Below are 15,978 nucleotides of genomic sequence, written 5' to 3'. Positions count from 1 at the left end.
AAAAGCTTTTCAGGTCCTGTGGAGCCTCCAGGTTTGTGGGAGGTATATGGTGTGTATTTATTTATTTATTTATTTATTTATTTATTTTGAGATGGAGTCTCGCTCTGTCACCCAGGCTGGAGTGCAGTGCACCCAGGCTGGAGTGCAGTGGTGCAATCTCGGCTCACTGCAAGCTCCACCTCCTGGGTTCACGCCATTCTCCTGCCTCAGCCTCCCGAGTAGCTGGGACTACGGGCACCCGCTACCATGCCCGGCCTCAGCCTCCCGAGTAGCTGGGACTACAGGCACCCGCTACCACGCCCGGCTAATTTTTTGTATTTTTGGTAGAGACGGGGTTTCACCTTGTTAGCCAGGATGGTCTCGATCTCCTGACCTTGTGATCCGCCCGTCTTGGCCTCCCATGGTTGTGTTATTAAACAGTTACCTACCTCACAGTGACTGAGGGCTAAGCCCTTACGTAGGGCTTTCCTACACAAACTGGGGTTGGAAGGTACAAGCCCCTCTTCAACCAATCTCTGGAATACAGTCAGAAACATGGAGACCTCAGAACCCCACTCTTGGCAGAACATGCAACACCCAGATATGGTTCTTCCCACATCAGCCTTCCTAGTGGGGGTAACCACCTGGACCACGTATTTGAATCTTAGGAAGACTGACACCAGATGCTTGTCAAAAAAGGGACCTAGACTAGAAAATTTTTTTTTCTTTTTTTTGAGATGGAGTCTCACTGTCGCCCAGGCTGCAGTGTAGTGGTACAATCTTGGCTCACCACAACCTCCACCTCCTGGATTCAAGTCATTCTCCTGCCTTAGCATCCCAAGTAGCTGGGATTACAGGTGTGTGCCACCACCCCTGGCTAATTTTTGTATTTTGAGTAGAGACGGGGGGGGGGGGGTTTCACCATGTTGGTTGGGCTGGTCTTGAACTCCTGACCTCGTGATCCACCCGCCTCAGCCTCCCAAAGTGCTGGGATTACAGGCGTGAGCCACCGTGCCCGGCTGAAAATCTTTTTCATGAATACATTTATTAGATGCCAGCTGTACATGGCCTAAACTGTGTATGGGCTCTTAAAGGCTTGAGTGCCTGGCTAGAACCAGGAAAACTGCTGTCCCCTTTTCATGTGCACAGAACAGCTATTTCTCATAGTTGGGCCAGTCCTATGGCCTGCAAAGGAGGTAAACATTTTAAAGCAAGACTTAGCCGAACTGGAATGGAGCCAGAGATGAGGGCACTAAGCCAAGCCTCCCAGGCAGTGATTTAACAGCTTGTTCTTGGTGTCCCAGCTCTTTTGCTTTGGAGACAGATGGGGAATGTGAAGGCTCTCTTCTGGGTGGGATGAAGCATCTAGGTGACAGAAAAGAAATCCAGAGAGAGGCTGAGGGAGGCAGGAGCTGCTTTTTATTGACTTGGAAGTGGGCTCTTTAGTGAAGCCCCTTTGGATTTAAGAGCATTTTCCTTCTTCCTTTGTTCTTCCTGCAACTTCTGCTGCCTGAGTTGCCATGCTTGTAATCCAGTGTCCATTTCCTGTGACAGCAGTACAACTCGTCTCTGAAACAGACAGGGAAACAGTGTGGATAACATCTGGGACTTAAGCGCTACACTATATATCCTTCCACTTACAAATTCAAAGGTTTCATCTGGAAAATGACACTGCTGACTCCCCAGTGGGAGCAAGTCCTGGCTTGGGAAGCAGAGGGAGACAGCAAAATGCGCAGCAGGATGTCTACTACTGGTTCCTGTCCTGGCAGTGTCCCACTCTCTTCCTCCCTTCTCACAGTGCTATTAAAACCTTTGGCTGGGGCCAGGCACGGTGGCTCACGCCTGTAATCCCAGCACTTTGGGAGGCTGAGGCAGGCGTTATCACCTGAGGTCGGGAGTTTGAGACCAGTCTGATCAAAATGGAGAAACTCCGTCTCTACTAAAAATACAAAATTAGCCAGGCGTGGTGGCACATGCCTGTAATCCCAGCTACTCGGGAGACTGAGGCTGCAGAATCGCTTGAACCCGGGAGTAGGAAGTTGAGGTGAGCTGAGATGGCACCATTGCACTCCAGCCTGGGCAACGAGCGAAACTCCATCTCACAAAAAACAAAAACAAAAACATAAACAACCTTTGGCTGTTATTAATAAAACCTCTGCATGAGGGGTACATGTTTGCTTAGGTGCAACACAGCTCAAGACAAATTATGATTTAAATGTTCTCCTTCCAGGTAGCCCTGGCTGTTGCTCTAGCCACTCACTGCAAACTTCTCCCTTTCAGCTTTTCTTCGAAGTTGGCCTTTCATTGGGGGAGCAGGGCGGCCATCTACAAGTAGAAGTGAGAGAAAAGGCAAGTGTTAGAGACGGTCTGCAGCACCTTGTGCAAATACTGTGATAGGAATAAGGGAAGAACCAATCTCTAGCTCCTCTCTTCCATTTCATATACACTGTAGCTTAATTAAGCTAAAATACGTCCCTCATCTTCAAGGGTAAGGTACGATAACCCAGAATGAGCTCTTAGGCATACTACTACTCTCTTTCATTTTATTTCATTTATCTATTTAGTTTTTCAGAGAGTCTCGCTCTGTTGCCACGTTGGAGTGCAGTGGCGCAATCTCAGCTCACTGCAACCTCTGCCTCCCGGGTTCAAGAGATTCTCCTGCCTCAGACTCCTGAGTAGCTGGGACTACAGGCATGTGCCACCACTCCTAATTTTTGTATTTTTAGTAGAGACGGGGTTTCACCATGTTGGCCAGTATAGTCTTGATCACTTGACCTTGTGATCCACCTGGCTCGGCCTCCCAAAGTGCTGGGATTCCAAGCGTGAGCCACTGTGCCTGGCCTTTTTTATTTTATTTTTTATTTTGAGACAGACTTTTGCTCTTGTTGCCCAGGCTGGAGTGCAATGGCATGATCTCGGCTCACCGCAACTTCTGCCTCCTGGGTTCAAGTGATTCTCCTGCCTCAGCCTCCTGAGTAGCTGGGATTACAGGTGCGTGCCACCATACCCGGCTATTTACTACTCTATTTCACTTAACTCTCATTAGCCTTGTATTTGAGGTCCTCTGCAATGCTGAATCTGTTTTGTCTTCAGAAATTCTTAAGCAATGTGATCACTGTTGTACTATGTATCTTTGCTAAATTCCATCCCACTCCACAATGAAATGCCCTCTTTTCTTTTTCTTCCAGCCAAATTTTCATCCTTAGGTCCAATCAAACCCTAACTTTCCCAGAAACTCTAATCTCTTCAAATCCATCAGCCTTTTCTTCTGAAAGAAGTGCTGACTATTTAATATTCACCTATTTGCCTTGGGACATTTACTGTACTTTTTTTCTTTAAGTGTTATTTAGCTACCTCAGGTCCTTTTGGAAAGGGGCAGAGTATTGAAATACTATTATTTATTATTATTATTTTTGAGACAAGGTCTTGCTCCGTCGCCCAGGCTGGAGTGCAATGGCACAATCTCAGATCATTACAACCTCCACCTGCTGGGCTCAGGCGATTCTCCTGCCTCAGCCTCCCGAGTAGCTGGGACTATAGGCACATGCCACGGCGCCTGGCCCTGAATACTATTACTTAATTTTTAAAACGTCCATGCTTTGTCCCAGTTAGACTTTAAGTTCCCTGGGTCAAGAACTGTATCGCTAGCTTTTGCTATTCATAGTATAGTGTAGGCACATAAGCATGTTAATAAACATCCACAAATATCTGCTGACTTGCTGAAAAGATGCAGTATCTGACCCAAGTAGTTTACTTTCTGCAAAGAAAGAAACAGAGTGAAAACTCTGCCCAGAAGTTTGAAGGCAAGACAGAGAAGAGGTGATATTTATCAGGAAGGGGAACCAATATTGTGTATGCCACATGCTTTACATTGGTTGTTTCATTTTATCCTTATAAGAACCGTATGAGATAGGTATTCTTTTACAGATATGGAAACTGAGACTAAGATAAAATTAAGTAACTTGTCCAAGACCACAAAGTTAGCGAGAAGGGAAGCCTAGATTAAGAATAAGGTCCACAGGCTGGGCGTGGTGGCTCATGCCTGTAATCCCAGCACTTTGGGAGGCTAAGGGGATCACTTGAACTAAAGAGTTCAAGGCCAGCTTGGGCAACATAGCAAGACCTTATCTCTACTAGGTGTTAAAAAAAAAAAAAAATTAGCCAGGAATGGTGGTGTGTGCCCGTGGTCCCACCTACTTGGGGGGCTGAGGTGGGAGGACTGCTTGAGCCCAGGAGATCAAGGCTGCAGTGAGCGATGATCATGCCACTGCACTTCAGCCTGGGTGACAGGGAAAGACCCTATTTCAAAAAAAAAAAAAAAAAAAAAAAAAAAAAAGAAGCAGTCATATATAATTCCAGAGTCTTTCCAACAGTCCATACTCCTACAAGGAGATGCCAAGCTTCTTACAGTAAATAACAAGTGGAAAAAATCTTCACCATCTTCCTCAGTCACCAATTATCCAATTAAGCAGGATCATACTCCTAGAGAGCAACAATAGGGGATTAAATATTCAGATCTCTGTGTTGTCAAGGAGGACTGGCCTATGTTTAGTCCTGGCTTTGCTACTACCTAGCTGTATGATCATGGGCAATTCACTTCTGTAGGCCTCAAATTTCCTACTTGTACACTGGAGTCTCATAAGAAGAATGGGGAGTAGCTTCAACTTCTCTAAGGTCCCTCCCTTCTAGGGCTAATATCTACTCTCCCCCACCCCTCTCTTTTGTAAGTAAAGGGAAAATAATTTTCTGAAGGGAGCCTGCCATCCGTAGTCTTCATCCTTCTACCCCTCTGAGATGTTTATTTCTGTAGCTTTTCAAAGAGCTCCCCCTGCATTTGGTACCAAATACTGAAAATTCACTAACCACACAGAAAAGTGGTTCTTGGTTAAAAAAAATAATGTCCCCCTTTAAAAAACGCAGAAGTCTTGTCACCCGCTTCCACCCTGGCGGCCCCAAGTCAGAATTATCTTCTGCTTATCTCCACAAGTCAAGATCCTGTTTAGCTTTACCTTCCTTAGTTGAAGTGTAATCTACAAAATAAACACGAGGGATTCCCCAAATTCCGTTTTCCAAATAGAAAGTTCAACACTTTTACACGCCCCCACCTTGATACCCCCAGCTCCCCGTCCAGGGGCGTTCCCTCTGGGTGAAAATCTCCCCAGTGGAGTTAACTGTCAGATCAGCGCTCACCCGCATATGACCAGTCTGGGAGGTCTGTAAGGGGCCCGTAGCCGGAGGGGTTGGCAGCCAGTCCCTGCCTGTGTGGAGAAAAACAGATCTGTGAGGACCCAGCCCGGCTTCTGGTCCCCCAGGACCCCTCATCCCAGCACTCACTGTAGTCGCCACTGGCTGCCCGCCCAAGCGGCTGCGCCGCAGTGCAGCCTCCGGACACCTGCTGGGAAAACAGAACAGAGCTGGGGGAGAGGCCGCGCAGCCGGATCAGGGGTCCTGTGCCCCTCCCCAACGCGCCTCCGAGTCCACGGTTACTATCTATACCCACTCACTGAAGAGAGCAGTTGCCAAAGCAGCCATGCTGAGCCGGAGTCGCCGGAAGTAGGCGTGGCCTCGGTGGCCACGCGCGACGCTATGGGGGAAGCTGGAAGTCGCCATCTTGAATCTGGGTTTTCAATCCCGGGCTCCGCCATCTTGGGTCATCGTACGGAAGGAGAGACAAAACTGCGATCCAGGTTTTTGAGGTGAAAACGAATTGTCGTTCAGGGCATGCATTCTCAGTAGAAGTCGTGTCCTCCCAGATTAAACCGTTCTGAACAGTTCCCACAATCTCCCTACAGCGGTCTCTAGTTCATCGAAATTGATATTAATAGTAACTTTGATCTCAGAGGAGTAACATCAACGTCATTCTACAGATCCTCCCATCACTGTAACACAGTTTTCCTAGACTAAGAAAAGTAATCAAATCTAGAGTTAATCGGAAATTGGGCCAGCCTGGGCAACATGGCGAAACTCCCTCTCTACAAAAAAATGAAAAATTAGCTGGGTGTGGTGGTGCATGCATGTGGTCCCAGCTACTTGGGAGGCTGAGGTGGGAGGATCGCTTGAGCCTGGGAGGCCCAAGGCTGCAGTAGGCAGAGATCACGCCACTGCACTCCAGTCTGGGTGACAGAGCCAGACCTTGCCTCAAAAAAAATTCCATATGACAAGTGCTGTATTAGGTGTAGGAGATTTTATGGAGAATAAAACCAGACATTAATATCCTGATAGAGCTTTCGGAATAAAAGAAAAAAGACAGGCCGGGTGCAGTGGCTCACATTTGTAATCCCAGCACTTTGGGAGGCTGAGGTGGGCGGATCACCTGAGGTTGGGAGTTCGAGACCAGCCTGACCAACATGGAGAAACCCTGTCTCTACTAAAAATACAAAATTAGCCAGACATGGTGGCACATGCCTGTAATCCCAGCTACTCTGGAGACTGAGGCAGGAGAATTACTTGAACCCGGGAGGCGCAGGTTGCTGTGATCTGAGATTGCGGTGATCCGAGATTGTGCCATTGTACTGCCTGCCCTGTAGAGCATCCCTGGCGGGGACTCTGGCCAGATTAAGCAATGCGGATCCTGAGAACGCTCCTGGACACTGGATTAAAGAAGGAAGAGGTTTATTCGGCTGGGAGCTTGGCTTTTAAGACACAAATCTGCTGACGTTCCCGGCCGAATAAACCTCTTCCTTCTTTAATCCGGTGTCTGAGGAGTTTTGACTGTGGCTCGTTCTGCTACAGTACTCCAGCCTGGGCAACAAGAGTGAAACTCCATCTCAAAAAAAAAAGACAATCAAATGATGACATACATTAATACTGTCATTCATACGTTAATACTGTCATTGAGTGCTGGGAAAGGAAGTACATGTTGTTTATGAGTTTATAGTGTGAACTTGATCTACAGTACACCATCAAAGATGACTTTCCTGAGGAAGGGGTATTGTATTGGAGCTAAGATGTGACATTCCATTTTTATAAGTGCTACTGCCACACATTGGTTAATATTATCCTTGCAACAACCCTGTGAGGTAGGTACTAGAAAGTGGCAAACCCTCATTGGTGACTCCCCTCCTTTTATCACTTGCTATTCAGTGATGTCTTGGAGAAGTTATTTATCCTTCATTTTTTAATTTAAAAAATGCTTAATATGTTACATTTGTGAAAACAGTCTAAAAGTGATAATGTGAGTGAAAGTGCTTTATAAATCCTGAAACTCCTACAAAAGAGCCCATTAACTGTATGCCAGGTGTGAAGGGAAAATATCTTGGGCCTCTTCAAGCTGAGAACCTGGGAACCACAGAATTGGAGGCAGATTTGTGCCTCCAATTCTATTCAAAGTCATCTCTCTGCTCACAGAGATAGATGCATATTCTGATTACCTCTTCTGGAAAGACTTATCAGAAACTCAAAATAATGCAGCCATCTGTCTCTCACCTACATGTGACCTGGAGGCCCTCAGTGAGGGGGGACCTCACTTTGAGCTGTCTCTGCCTCTCTGGACAGAACAAATACTAATGTACTTCTTACATTTTGATGTCTTCCTAAAATGTATAAAACCAAGCTGTGCCCAGACCACATTGGGCACATCTCTTCAGGACTTCCTGAGACTGTGTTACAGGCGTGTCCTCAACCTTGGCAAAATAAACTTTATAAATTAACTGAGACCTGTCTCAAATTTTGGGAGTTCACATTTTGGTAACCACAGGAGAGTTCTGAGTGGAGATGCCCTTAACCTTTAAAAAAAAATATCCTATTGTCTAGGCACGGTGACCCATGCCTGTAATCACAGCACTTTGGGAGGCCAAGGCAAGTGCATCACTTGAGGTCAGGAGTTGGAGACCAGCCTGGCCAACATGGTGAAACCCCATCTCTACTAAAAATGCAAAATTAGCTGGGCACGGTGGCTCACGCCTGCAATCCCAGCACTTTGGGAGGCCAAGGTGGGCGGATCATGAGGTCAGGAGATCGAGACCATCCTGGCTAACACAGTGAAACTGCATCTCTACTAAAAATACAAAAAATTAGCCTGGTGTGGTGGCGGACGCCTGTAGTCCCAGCTACTCGGGAGGCTGAGGCAGGAGAATGGCATGAACCCAGGAGGCACAGCTTGCAGTGAGCCGAGATTGTGCCACTGCACTCCAGCTCTGGGCGACAGAGCGAGATTCTATCTCAAAAAAAAAAAAAAAAAAAAATTATGTGTGGTGGCGTGTGCTTGTAATCCCAACTACTCGGGTGACTGAGGCAGGAGAATAACTTGAACCCGGGAGGCAGAGGTTGCAGTGAGCCAAGATGGCGCCACTGCACTCCAGCCTGGGCAACAGAGCGAGACTCCATCTCAAAAAAATAAAAGAAATCTCCTACTGGTGCTTGGTACCAGCATGAGCTAACTTTATGGCTCAAACCAATAGGGCAATTTGCTGAGGTCTGAGAGCACCCCCTCCAGAGAATCCCTGATCTCCCAAAATTTGGTTGAGATCTAAAGTAGTTTATTTTGCTGTACAACTCCTTCTTTCTTTCTTTCTTTCTTTCTTTCTTTCTTTCTTTCTTTCTTTCTTTCTTTCTTTCTTTCTTTCTTTCTTTCTTTCTTTCTTTTTTCTTTTCTTTTCTTTTTTGAGTTTTACTTGCTTCCTACAGGAAGGTAAGTTTTCCTCTTTCCTTGAGTTCGAACTCACTTCCAACAGAGAAGATGAGTTGTTTTTTTTCCTGCTTCTAGGCTGGTAGAGAGCAGTCTACAGCCTGTGACCCATCACTAGGTAAGAAACTGGTTTGGCATTTTTGTCTTGCAAATTCCTTTTAAACGAATAAAGTTAGCATTTAACAGCCAGCTGGTGTTAATTTCTGCTTACACTTACAGCGCTCAGAAATCATATAATTTGTGTGATCAGTTAGTTTAGTAGCATTTTGTCATAGCTGAAATATGGTAATGAGATTTAAAAATTTTTTTTTCTTTTGTTAAGGAGCTCAATAGTTAAAAGTCAGCTTAATTAAAAGGCTAACATCCAAGATGTGTGTCTGTATGCATGCATGTGTGCATATTTGTATTTAAAAGGCTTTCATTAGGCCGGGCGCGGTGACTCACGCTTGTAATCCTAGCACTTTGGGAGGCCCAGGCGTGTGGATCACAAGGTCAGGAGTTTGAGACCAGCCTGGCCAACATAGTCAAACCCCGTCTCTACTAAAGATTCAAAAATTAGCCAGGCTTGGTATTGTGCACCTATAGTCCCAGCTACTGGGGAGGCTGAGGCAGGAGAATCGCTTGAACCTGGGAGGCGGAGATTGCAGTGAGCCAAGATCAAGCCATTGCACTCCAGCCTGGGCAACAAGAGTGAAACTCTGTCTCAAAAAAACACAAACAAACAAACAAAAAAAAAACTGAGATAAGATTTTTTTTTCTTTTTCTTTCTTTTTCTTTTTTTCTTTTTTCTTTTTTTTGAGATGGAGCCTTGCTCTGTCACCAGGCTGTAGTGCAGTGGCGGGATCTCAGCTCACTGCAACCTCTGCCTCCCAGGTTCAAGTGATTCTCTTGCCTCAGCCTCCCTAGTAGCTGGGACTACAGGCATGCGACACCATGCCTGGCTAATATACATATATATATATATTTTTTGAGACAGAGTTTCACTCTTGCCACCCAGGCTGGAGTGCAATGGCGCAATCTTGGCTCACTGCAACCTCCGCCTCCCAGGTTCAAGTGGTTCTCCTGCCTCAGCCTCCCAAGTAGCTGGGATTACTGGCACCCGCCACCATGCGTGGCTAATTTTTGTATTTTTAGTAGAGATGGCGTTTTACCATTTTGGCCAGGCTGGTCTTGAACTCCTGACCTTAGGTGATCCACCCACCTTGGCCTCTCAAAGTGCTGGAATTATAGGTGTGAGCCACCGTGCCCAGCCTAATTTTTGTATTTTCAGTAGAGATGGGGTTTCACCATGTTGGCCAGGCTGGTCTTGAACTCCTGACCTCAGGTGATCTGCCCACCTTGGCCTTCCAAAGTCCTGGGATTACAGATTATAGGTGTGAGCCACCACACCCAGCCTGTATTTGCTTTTTTTTTGAGACAGAGTCTTGCTCTGTGGCCCAGGCTGCAGTGTAGTAGCGCCATCTCGGCTCACTGCAGCCTCTGCCTCCTTGGTTCAAGCGATTCTCCTGCCTCAGCCTCCTGAGTAGCTGAGACTACAGGTGTGCGCTGCCATGCCCGGCTAATTTTTGTATTTTTAGTAGAGACGGGGTTTCACAATGTTGGTCAGGATAGTCTTGATCTCCTGACCTTGTGATCCGCCCACCTCGGCCTCCCAAAGTGCTGGGATTACAGGTGCAAGCCACGGTGCCTGGCCTGTATGTGCTTTTAAAGTCCTTGTGACATTGAGTTACAGGGGTCTGACTCTTGGGTCTAAAAAGGACATCAAGTCCTGCTAAATCTTAAACACTGACAACAATTAAAGCCTCATCTTCAAGCCCCATAGAACATGCAAATCAAAATAAACTGCTTTCCTGAGACACAGGGCCTGAAATTAAAGTTATTCAATTCCTCAAGGCCCAGGGACTATTGTGGAAGAGGTAGGCATGCAAGATTGTAAGAGCCAATTTTGAAATGTGAAATAAGTTCAGCTTCTCTATAAATATCATTAGTGTCAAAGACACACTGATGCAAAACCAGTATATGGACCCTGTGTCAGATTAACAAGGTTTTCTTGCAGCTTTAACCAACTCGTTAATAAAGGTTATAAAGGTTGTAAAAGGCTTACGGAAGTTACATTTTATAATCAAGATTAAATTTTATAGATTGTTTACAAAATTTTGAAATCAAATATAATTGACTTCATGCTGTTTTCATTAGGCCTTCTTGTTTAGAAAATTAAGTCTCCTCTCTCGAAGAATTAAGGTTTTTGCTTTTTTTTTTGAAATTCTTGAATTATCACTTTGGTTAAATAAATGACTTTACAATGACCTGTAATCCTACTTTATAATATCAAGTGTTTTAAACCTTTTATGGTTGACAAACTTTCCAAAATCACATTATAAATTTTGTCTTTTTCTAACCTAATTCTTTAAGAAATTAGATCCCCCAAAAGTTCTCCCCCACAAAAAATGACATAATTTGGTTTGTTTGGTATACAAATTATACAGGAAGCATTGTCACATATGAAATGGTGTTTGGTTTTCTTTGGGCTGTATTTGTGTAAATATGTTATTGGTATGTGTTCCAAAATTATGGGAAACTCCAGTAACTTTGATATAACTTAGTGTTAGTGTACATTATCATTAATAATAATAATTGTTATATAAAAATTATTGTGTGTCACAGAGGTAACAAATTTCCTTGTCAATTGTGTCTTTTAAGTATGGCTGCCTTAAAACTTTTTTTCATCCATTGATAATTGTCTTTTGGTCCTCTTTAAAAGGTGGTTTTGTAATCAGCTATAAAACTCTAGCAGGTGCTCTTGAATGCAGGTTTCTGATAACTTTGGAGATTGTGACATCAGAATAGAGGAAAAACTTTCAGGACTCATGGAGAGCTAAAATGTTCATGAGTATTAAGCAGAACAGAAATTAACTGCATGGACTGAACCAATCTTTCTGACTTTTTGCTTAAAATGTTTGTTGATTCTGGCCAGGTGTGGTGGCTTATGTCTGTAATCTCAGCACTTTGGGAGGCTGAGGCGGATGGATCACCTGAGGTCAGGAGTTTGAGACCAGCCTGGCCAGCATGGGAAAATCCCATCTGTACTAAAAATGCAAAATTTAGCGAGGTGTGGTGGTGCACGTCTGTAATCCTAGCTATTTGGGGGGCTGAGGAAGGATAATTGCTTGAACCCAGGAGACAGAGGCTGTAGTAAGCCGAGATTGTGGCACTGCACTCCAGCCTGGGAAACAGAACAACACTCCATCTCAAAAAAAAAAAAAAAAAAAGTTTACTGATGCTTTGTTTTGTTTTTCAGAGTCTTAAAACTTTTCTTTTGAGCTATTGTCAGCTTTTAACAATTTAGTATAGTCCTATGAACAAATTTGGAGCATATTCATGTCTCTCTACCTGATTTCTCNTAGTATAGTCCTATGAACAAATTTGGAGCATATTCATGTCTCTCTACCTGATTTCTCCAGACTATGAACAAATTTGGAGCATATTCATGTCTCTCTACCTGATTTCTCCAGAATTTGGAAACATTTGTGAGTATTCTTAACTTACGGCAATACAGTTATTTGTGTAAATGCAGTAAGAATATATTTTTCAGGGCTGGGCGTGCAACCATCTGCCTCTCATCTACATGTGACCTGGAAGTCCCCAGTGTGGGGGACCTTGCTTTGAGCTGTCTCCACCTTTCTGGATGGAACTAATGTACTTCTTACATATTGACTGATGTCTCGTCTCCCTAATATGTATAAAACCAAGCTGTGCCCTGACCACCTTGGGCACATGGCATCAGGACTTCCTGAGACTGTGTCACAGGAGCATCCGTAATCTTGGCAAAATAATCTTTAAAAATTAACTGAGACGGCCGGGCGCGGTGGCTCAAGCCTGTAATCCCAGCACTTTGGGAGGCCGAGACGGGCGGATCACAAGGTCAGGAGATCGAGACCATCCTGGCGAACCCGGTGAAACCCCGTCTCTACTAAAAAATACAAAAAACTAGCCGGGCGGGGTGGCGGGCGCCTGTAGTCCCAGCTACTCGGGAGGCTGAGGCAGGAGAATGGCGTAAAACCCGGGAGGCGGAGCTTGCAGTGAGCTGAGATCCGGCCACTGCACTCCAGCCTGGGTGACAGAGCGACCCCCCGTCTCAAAAAAAAAAAAAAAAAAAAAAAATTAACTGAGACCTGTCTTAAATTTTTGGGGTTCACACAGGCAAGACACAAACATGTGCTGATGGGAGAAACCCATGGGAGTGGTATAATGATCTATCTGGAAGTTTATCATTTTCTTCTGCAAGACTGGGAAGTTTTTCCACAGGAGGTGGCTGTAGGTTGTGCTCTGAAAGAAGGGAAAGGTGGATCCTGGTTGAAGTAGTAAAAGCAGCTATTTTTGATAACAATAAGAATGATACAGGCTAGGGCTGAACAAGAAGAGGGGATAGGAACAAAAGAAACATGGCTAGAAGCCAACAGATTGACTTAAATAAGGAAGGGAAATAAGACATACAGTATCACTGTCATCTTGCATTAATACTCTTCGTTTTTACTTACCAAAACACTTCCACATAAACGATTTCCTATGATTTTCACAATAAAACTGTAAAGTAGGTAGACAGTCCAGGAAGCAATCATTGTACAGATTGCTTTGTCATTTTTAGGAATCAAAAAATTGAACCAAAATGTGGCCCTGAATTTATTGTTTTACAGTTAAAGGAAGAATGAAGACTGAGTGACACTTTTCCCAAGCTTGGTTCCTTGAGCCTTTGGCTGGCCTTGAGATAGACAGGTGAGGTGTACAGCACTGGAGTCTCACAGTTTACATTTGGGGAATCAAGTAGCAGAAGCCAAAGGCTCGAAGAACTACCCAAGTGTCAACATACAGGATTGACAGAAAAGACAAGTGGCGGGGCGCAGTGGCTCACGCCTGTAATCCCAGCACTTTGGGAGGCCGAGGTGGGAGGATCAGGTCGGGAGTTTGAGACCAACCTGGCCAACATGGAGAAACCCCATCTCTAGTAAAAAGACAAAAATAGTTGGGTGTGGTGGTGCATGCCTGTAATCCCAGCTACTCGGGAGGCTAAGGCAGGAGAATCGCTTGAACCCGGGAGGCGGAGGTTGTGGTGAGCCGAGATTGCACCATTGCACACAAGAGTGAAACTCCATCTCTCTCTCACACACACACACAAACAAGAAAAGATGACAAACTGGCCAGGTACTGTGGCTCATGGCCTGTAATCCCAGCACTTTGGGAGGCTGAGCCTGGAGGATCACCTGAGCCCAGGAGTTTGAGACTAGCCTGGGCAACATAGTGAGACCTTACCTCTACTAAAATTTAATTTGTGTGTGTGTGTGTGTTTTGCAGGGCATAGTGGCATGCACCTGTGGTCCCAGCTACTTGGGATGTTGAGGTCAGGGAGGTGAGAGGACTGCTTGAGCCCAGGAGTTCGAGGTCATCCTGGACAGTATGGTGAGACCCTGTCTCTACAAAAAATACAAAAGATTGGCTAGGCGGGGTGGCTCATGCCTGTAGTCCCAGCACTTTGGGAGGCCGAGGCAGGCAGATAACCTAGGTCAGGATTCGAGACCAGCCTGGCCAACATGGCGAAAACCTGTCTCTACTAAAAATACAAAAATTAGTTGGGTGTGGTGGCACATGCCTGTAATCCCAGCTACTTGGGAGGCTGAGGCAGGAGAATCACTTGAATGTGGGAGGCGGAAGTTGCAGTGAGCCAAGATCACGCTATTGCACTCCAGCCTGGACAACAAGAGTGAAACTCCATCTTGGAAAAACAAAAAACAAAAAGCAAAACAAAAAGTTAGCCAGGTATGGTGGCGTGTGCCTGTAGTCCCAGCTATGTGGGAAGCTGAGGTGGGAAGATCACCTGAGCCTGGGGAGGTCAAGGCTGCAGTGAGTTGTAATCACACCACTGTCCTCTAGCCTAGGTGACAGAGCAAGATACTGTCTCAAACAAACAAACAAACAAAAAAACACCTGGGGTGGAGTGGGGCATATGCATTTAGGTGAACAAATAATGTGTATAATATGAACACAGCATGCAAAAGTGGACAAGTACAATTATTTAGCAGATGTGGGAGTCAAGGAGCCAGAGCTGGAGGACTTTGAGAGCAGGGTGGGAAGTTTCATTGGAACTAGGAAATCTGGGAAGAGAAGGGTCTTTAGAAGCGCCATGGCTCATGCTTATAATCCCAGCACTTTTGGAGGCCAAGGAAGGCGGATCACAAGGTCAGGAGTTCGAGACCAGCCTGGCCAATATGGTGAACCCTCATCTCTACTAAAAGTACAAAAACTAGTCAGGCGTGGTGCTGGGCACCTGTAGTCCCAGCTACTCGGGAGACTGAGGCAGGAGCATCACTTGAACCCGGGATGCAGAGGTTGCAGTGAGCCAAGATTGTGCCACTGCACTCCATCCTGGGCCACAGAGTGAGACTCTGTCTCAAAAAAAAAAAAAAGAAAAAAAAAAAGGAAGACAAGTTCAGCCTTTATATATATACACATTTTTTTTTTTTTTAAAGAGATGTGTTCTTGCTATGTTTCCTAGGCTGGTCTTGAATTCTTAGGCTCAAGCAATCTTCCTGTCTGGGCCTCCCTAAATTTAACCTTTGATGTGGTTAGTGTGATACAGCAGGGGGACAATCCATGGGTTGTAAATACCAGAAAGGGCGCCTCACCGAAACAGCTACCTCTCATCTCAGCCTCCCTGGACACAACACACACACACACACACACACACACACACACACACACACACACACAGAGAGAGAGAGAGAGAGAGAGAGAGAACCCCAGAGCGCTGACAACATCATCAGCATTCTCAGGGACCTCATGGAACTCTGTTGGAGGGAGGGGTCTGGCACCTGGACAGCACTCCTCTATGACTTCATCAGCCTCAGAAGCCACAGGAAAGCAGCTTCGTCATCCTAAACTGAATGTCTTTTAACCTCTGGACTTCAACTGGCAAAGACTGGAGTTAAGAATAATGTGAAGCATCAGGCATCTGTGCTTCATGTGTTTCCTCTCTTAAACTGCTTTGTTTTTCAAGGGCGTCATGCCCTGTATTTGGCTTTAACATTTTGCTTTCTCAGCCTAGGCAACACAGAAAGACTTTGGTGCTCTCTCTCTCTCTCTCTCTCTCTCTCTCTCTCTCTCTCTTTTTCTTTTGAGACAGAGTCTCCCTCGGTCACCCAGGTTAGAGTGCAGCGACTTGATGGCGGTTCACTGCAACCCCCGCTTCCTGGGTTGAAACGATTCTCATGCCTCAGCCTCCCGAGTAACTGAGATTACAGGTGCACGCCACCATGCCCAGCTAATTTTTGTAGTTTTTAGAGACAGCCAAGACTCTGTTTCTTAAAAAAAAAAAAAAAAAA

General features: G+C 45.4%; 1 protein-coding gene across 4 annotated transcripts; it reads right to left on the bottom strand.

Moving 5' to 3' along the window:
• Nucleotides 1–1,378: 1,378 nt before the first annotated feature.
• Nucleotides 1,379–5,524, bottom strand: MRPL52 (mitochondrial ribosomal protein L52). Of its 4 annotated transcripts, none has more exons than XM_025392311.1 (5): nucleotides 5,484–5,524; nucleotides 5,314–5,371; nucleotides 5,170–5,237; nucleotides 2,233–2,304; nucleotides 1,379–1,548 (listed from the first exon to the last, which is right to left on the bottom strand). In XM_025392311.1, exons 1-5 carry the CDS (start codon nucleotides 5,509–5,511, stop codon nucleotides 1,442–1,444), a joined length of 333 nt encoding a protein of 110 aa, XP_025248096.1. In that variant the 5' UTR covers nucleotides 5,512–5,524; the 3' UTR covers nucleotides 1,379–1,441. The 4 variants fall into 4 exon arrangements, with proteins under 4 accessions (XP_025248096.1, XP_025248095.1, XP_025248094.1 ...); XM_025392310.1 differs by having other exon boundaries at nucleotides 2,240–2,304; XM_025392309.1 differs by having other exon boundaries at nucleotides 2,240–2,304; nucleotides 5,314–5,374; nucleotides 5,484–5,522.
• Nucleotides 5,525–15,978: the final 10,454 nt, after the last annotated feature.

The sequence above is a fragment of the Theropithecus gelada genome, chromosome 7b (assembly GCF_003255815.1).
Source record: "Theropithecus gelada isolate Dixy chromosome 7b, Tgel_1.0, whole genome shotgun sequence".
NCBI classification, from domain to species: Eukaryota; Metazoa; Chordata; class Mammalia; order Primates; family Cercopithecidae; genus Theropithecus; species Theropithecus gelada.
Note: the sequence above shows the minus strand (reverse complement) of the source record. Positions and strands in the feature narration are given on the sequence as shown.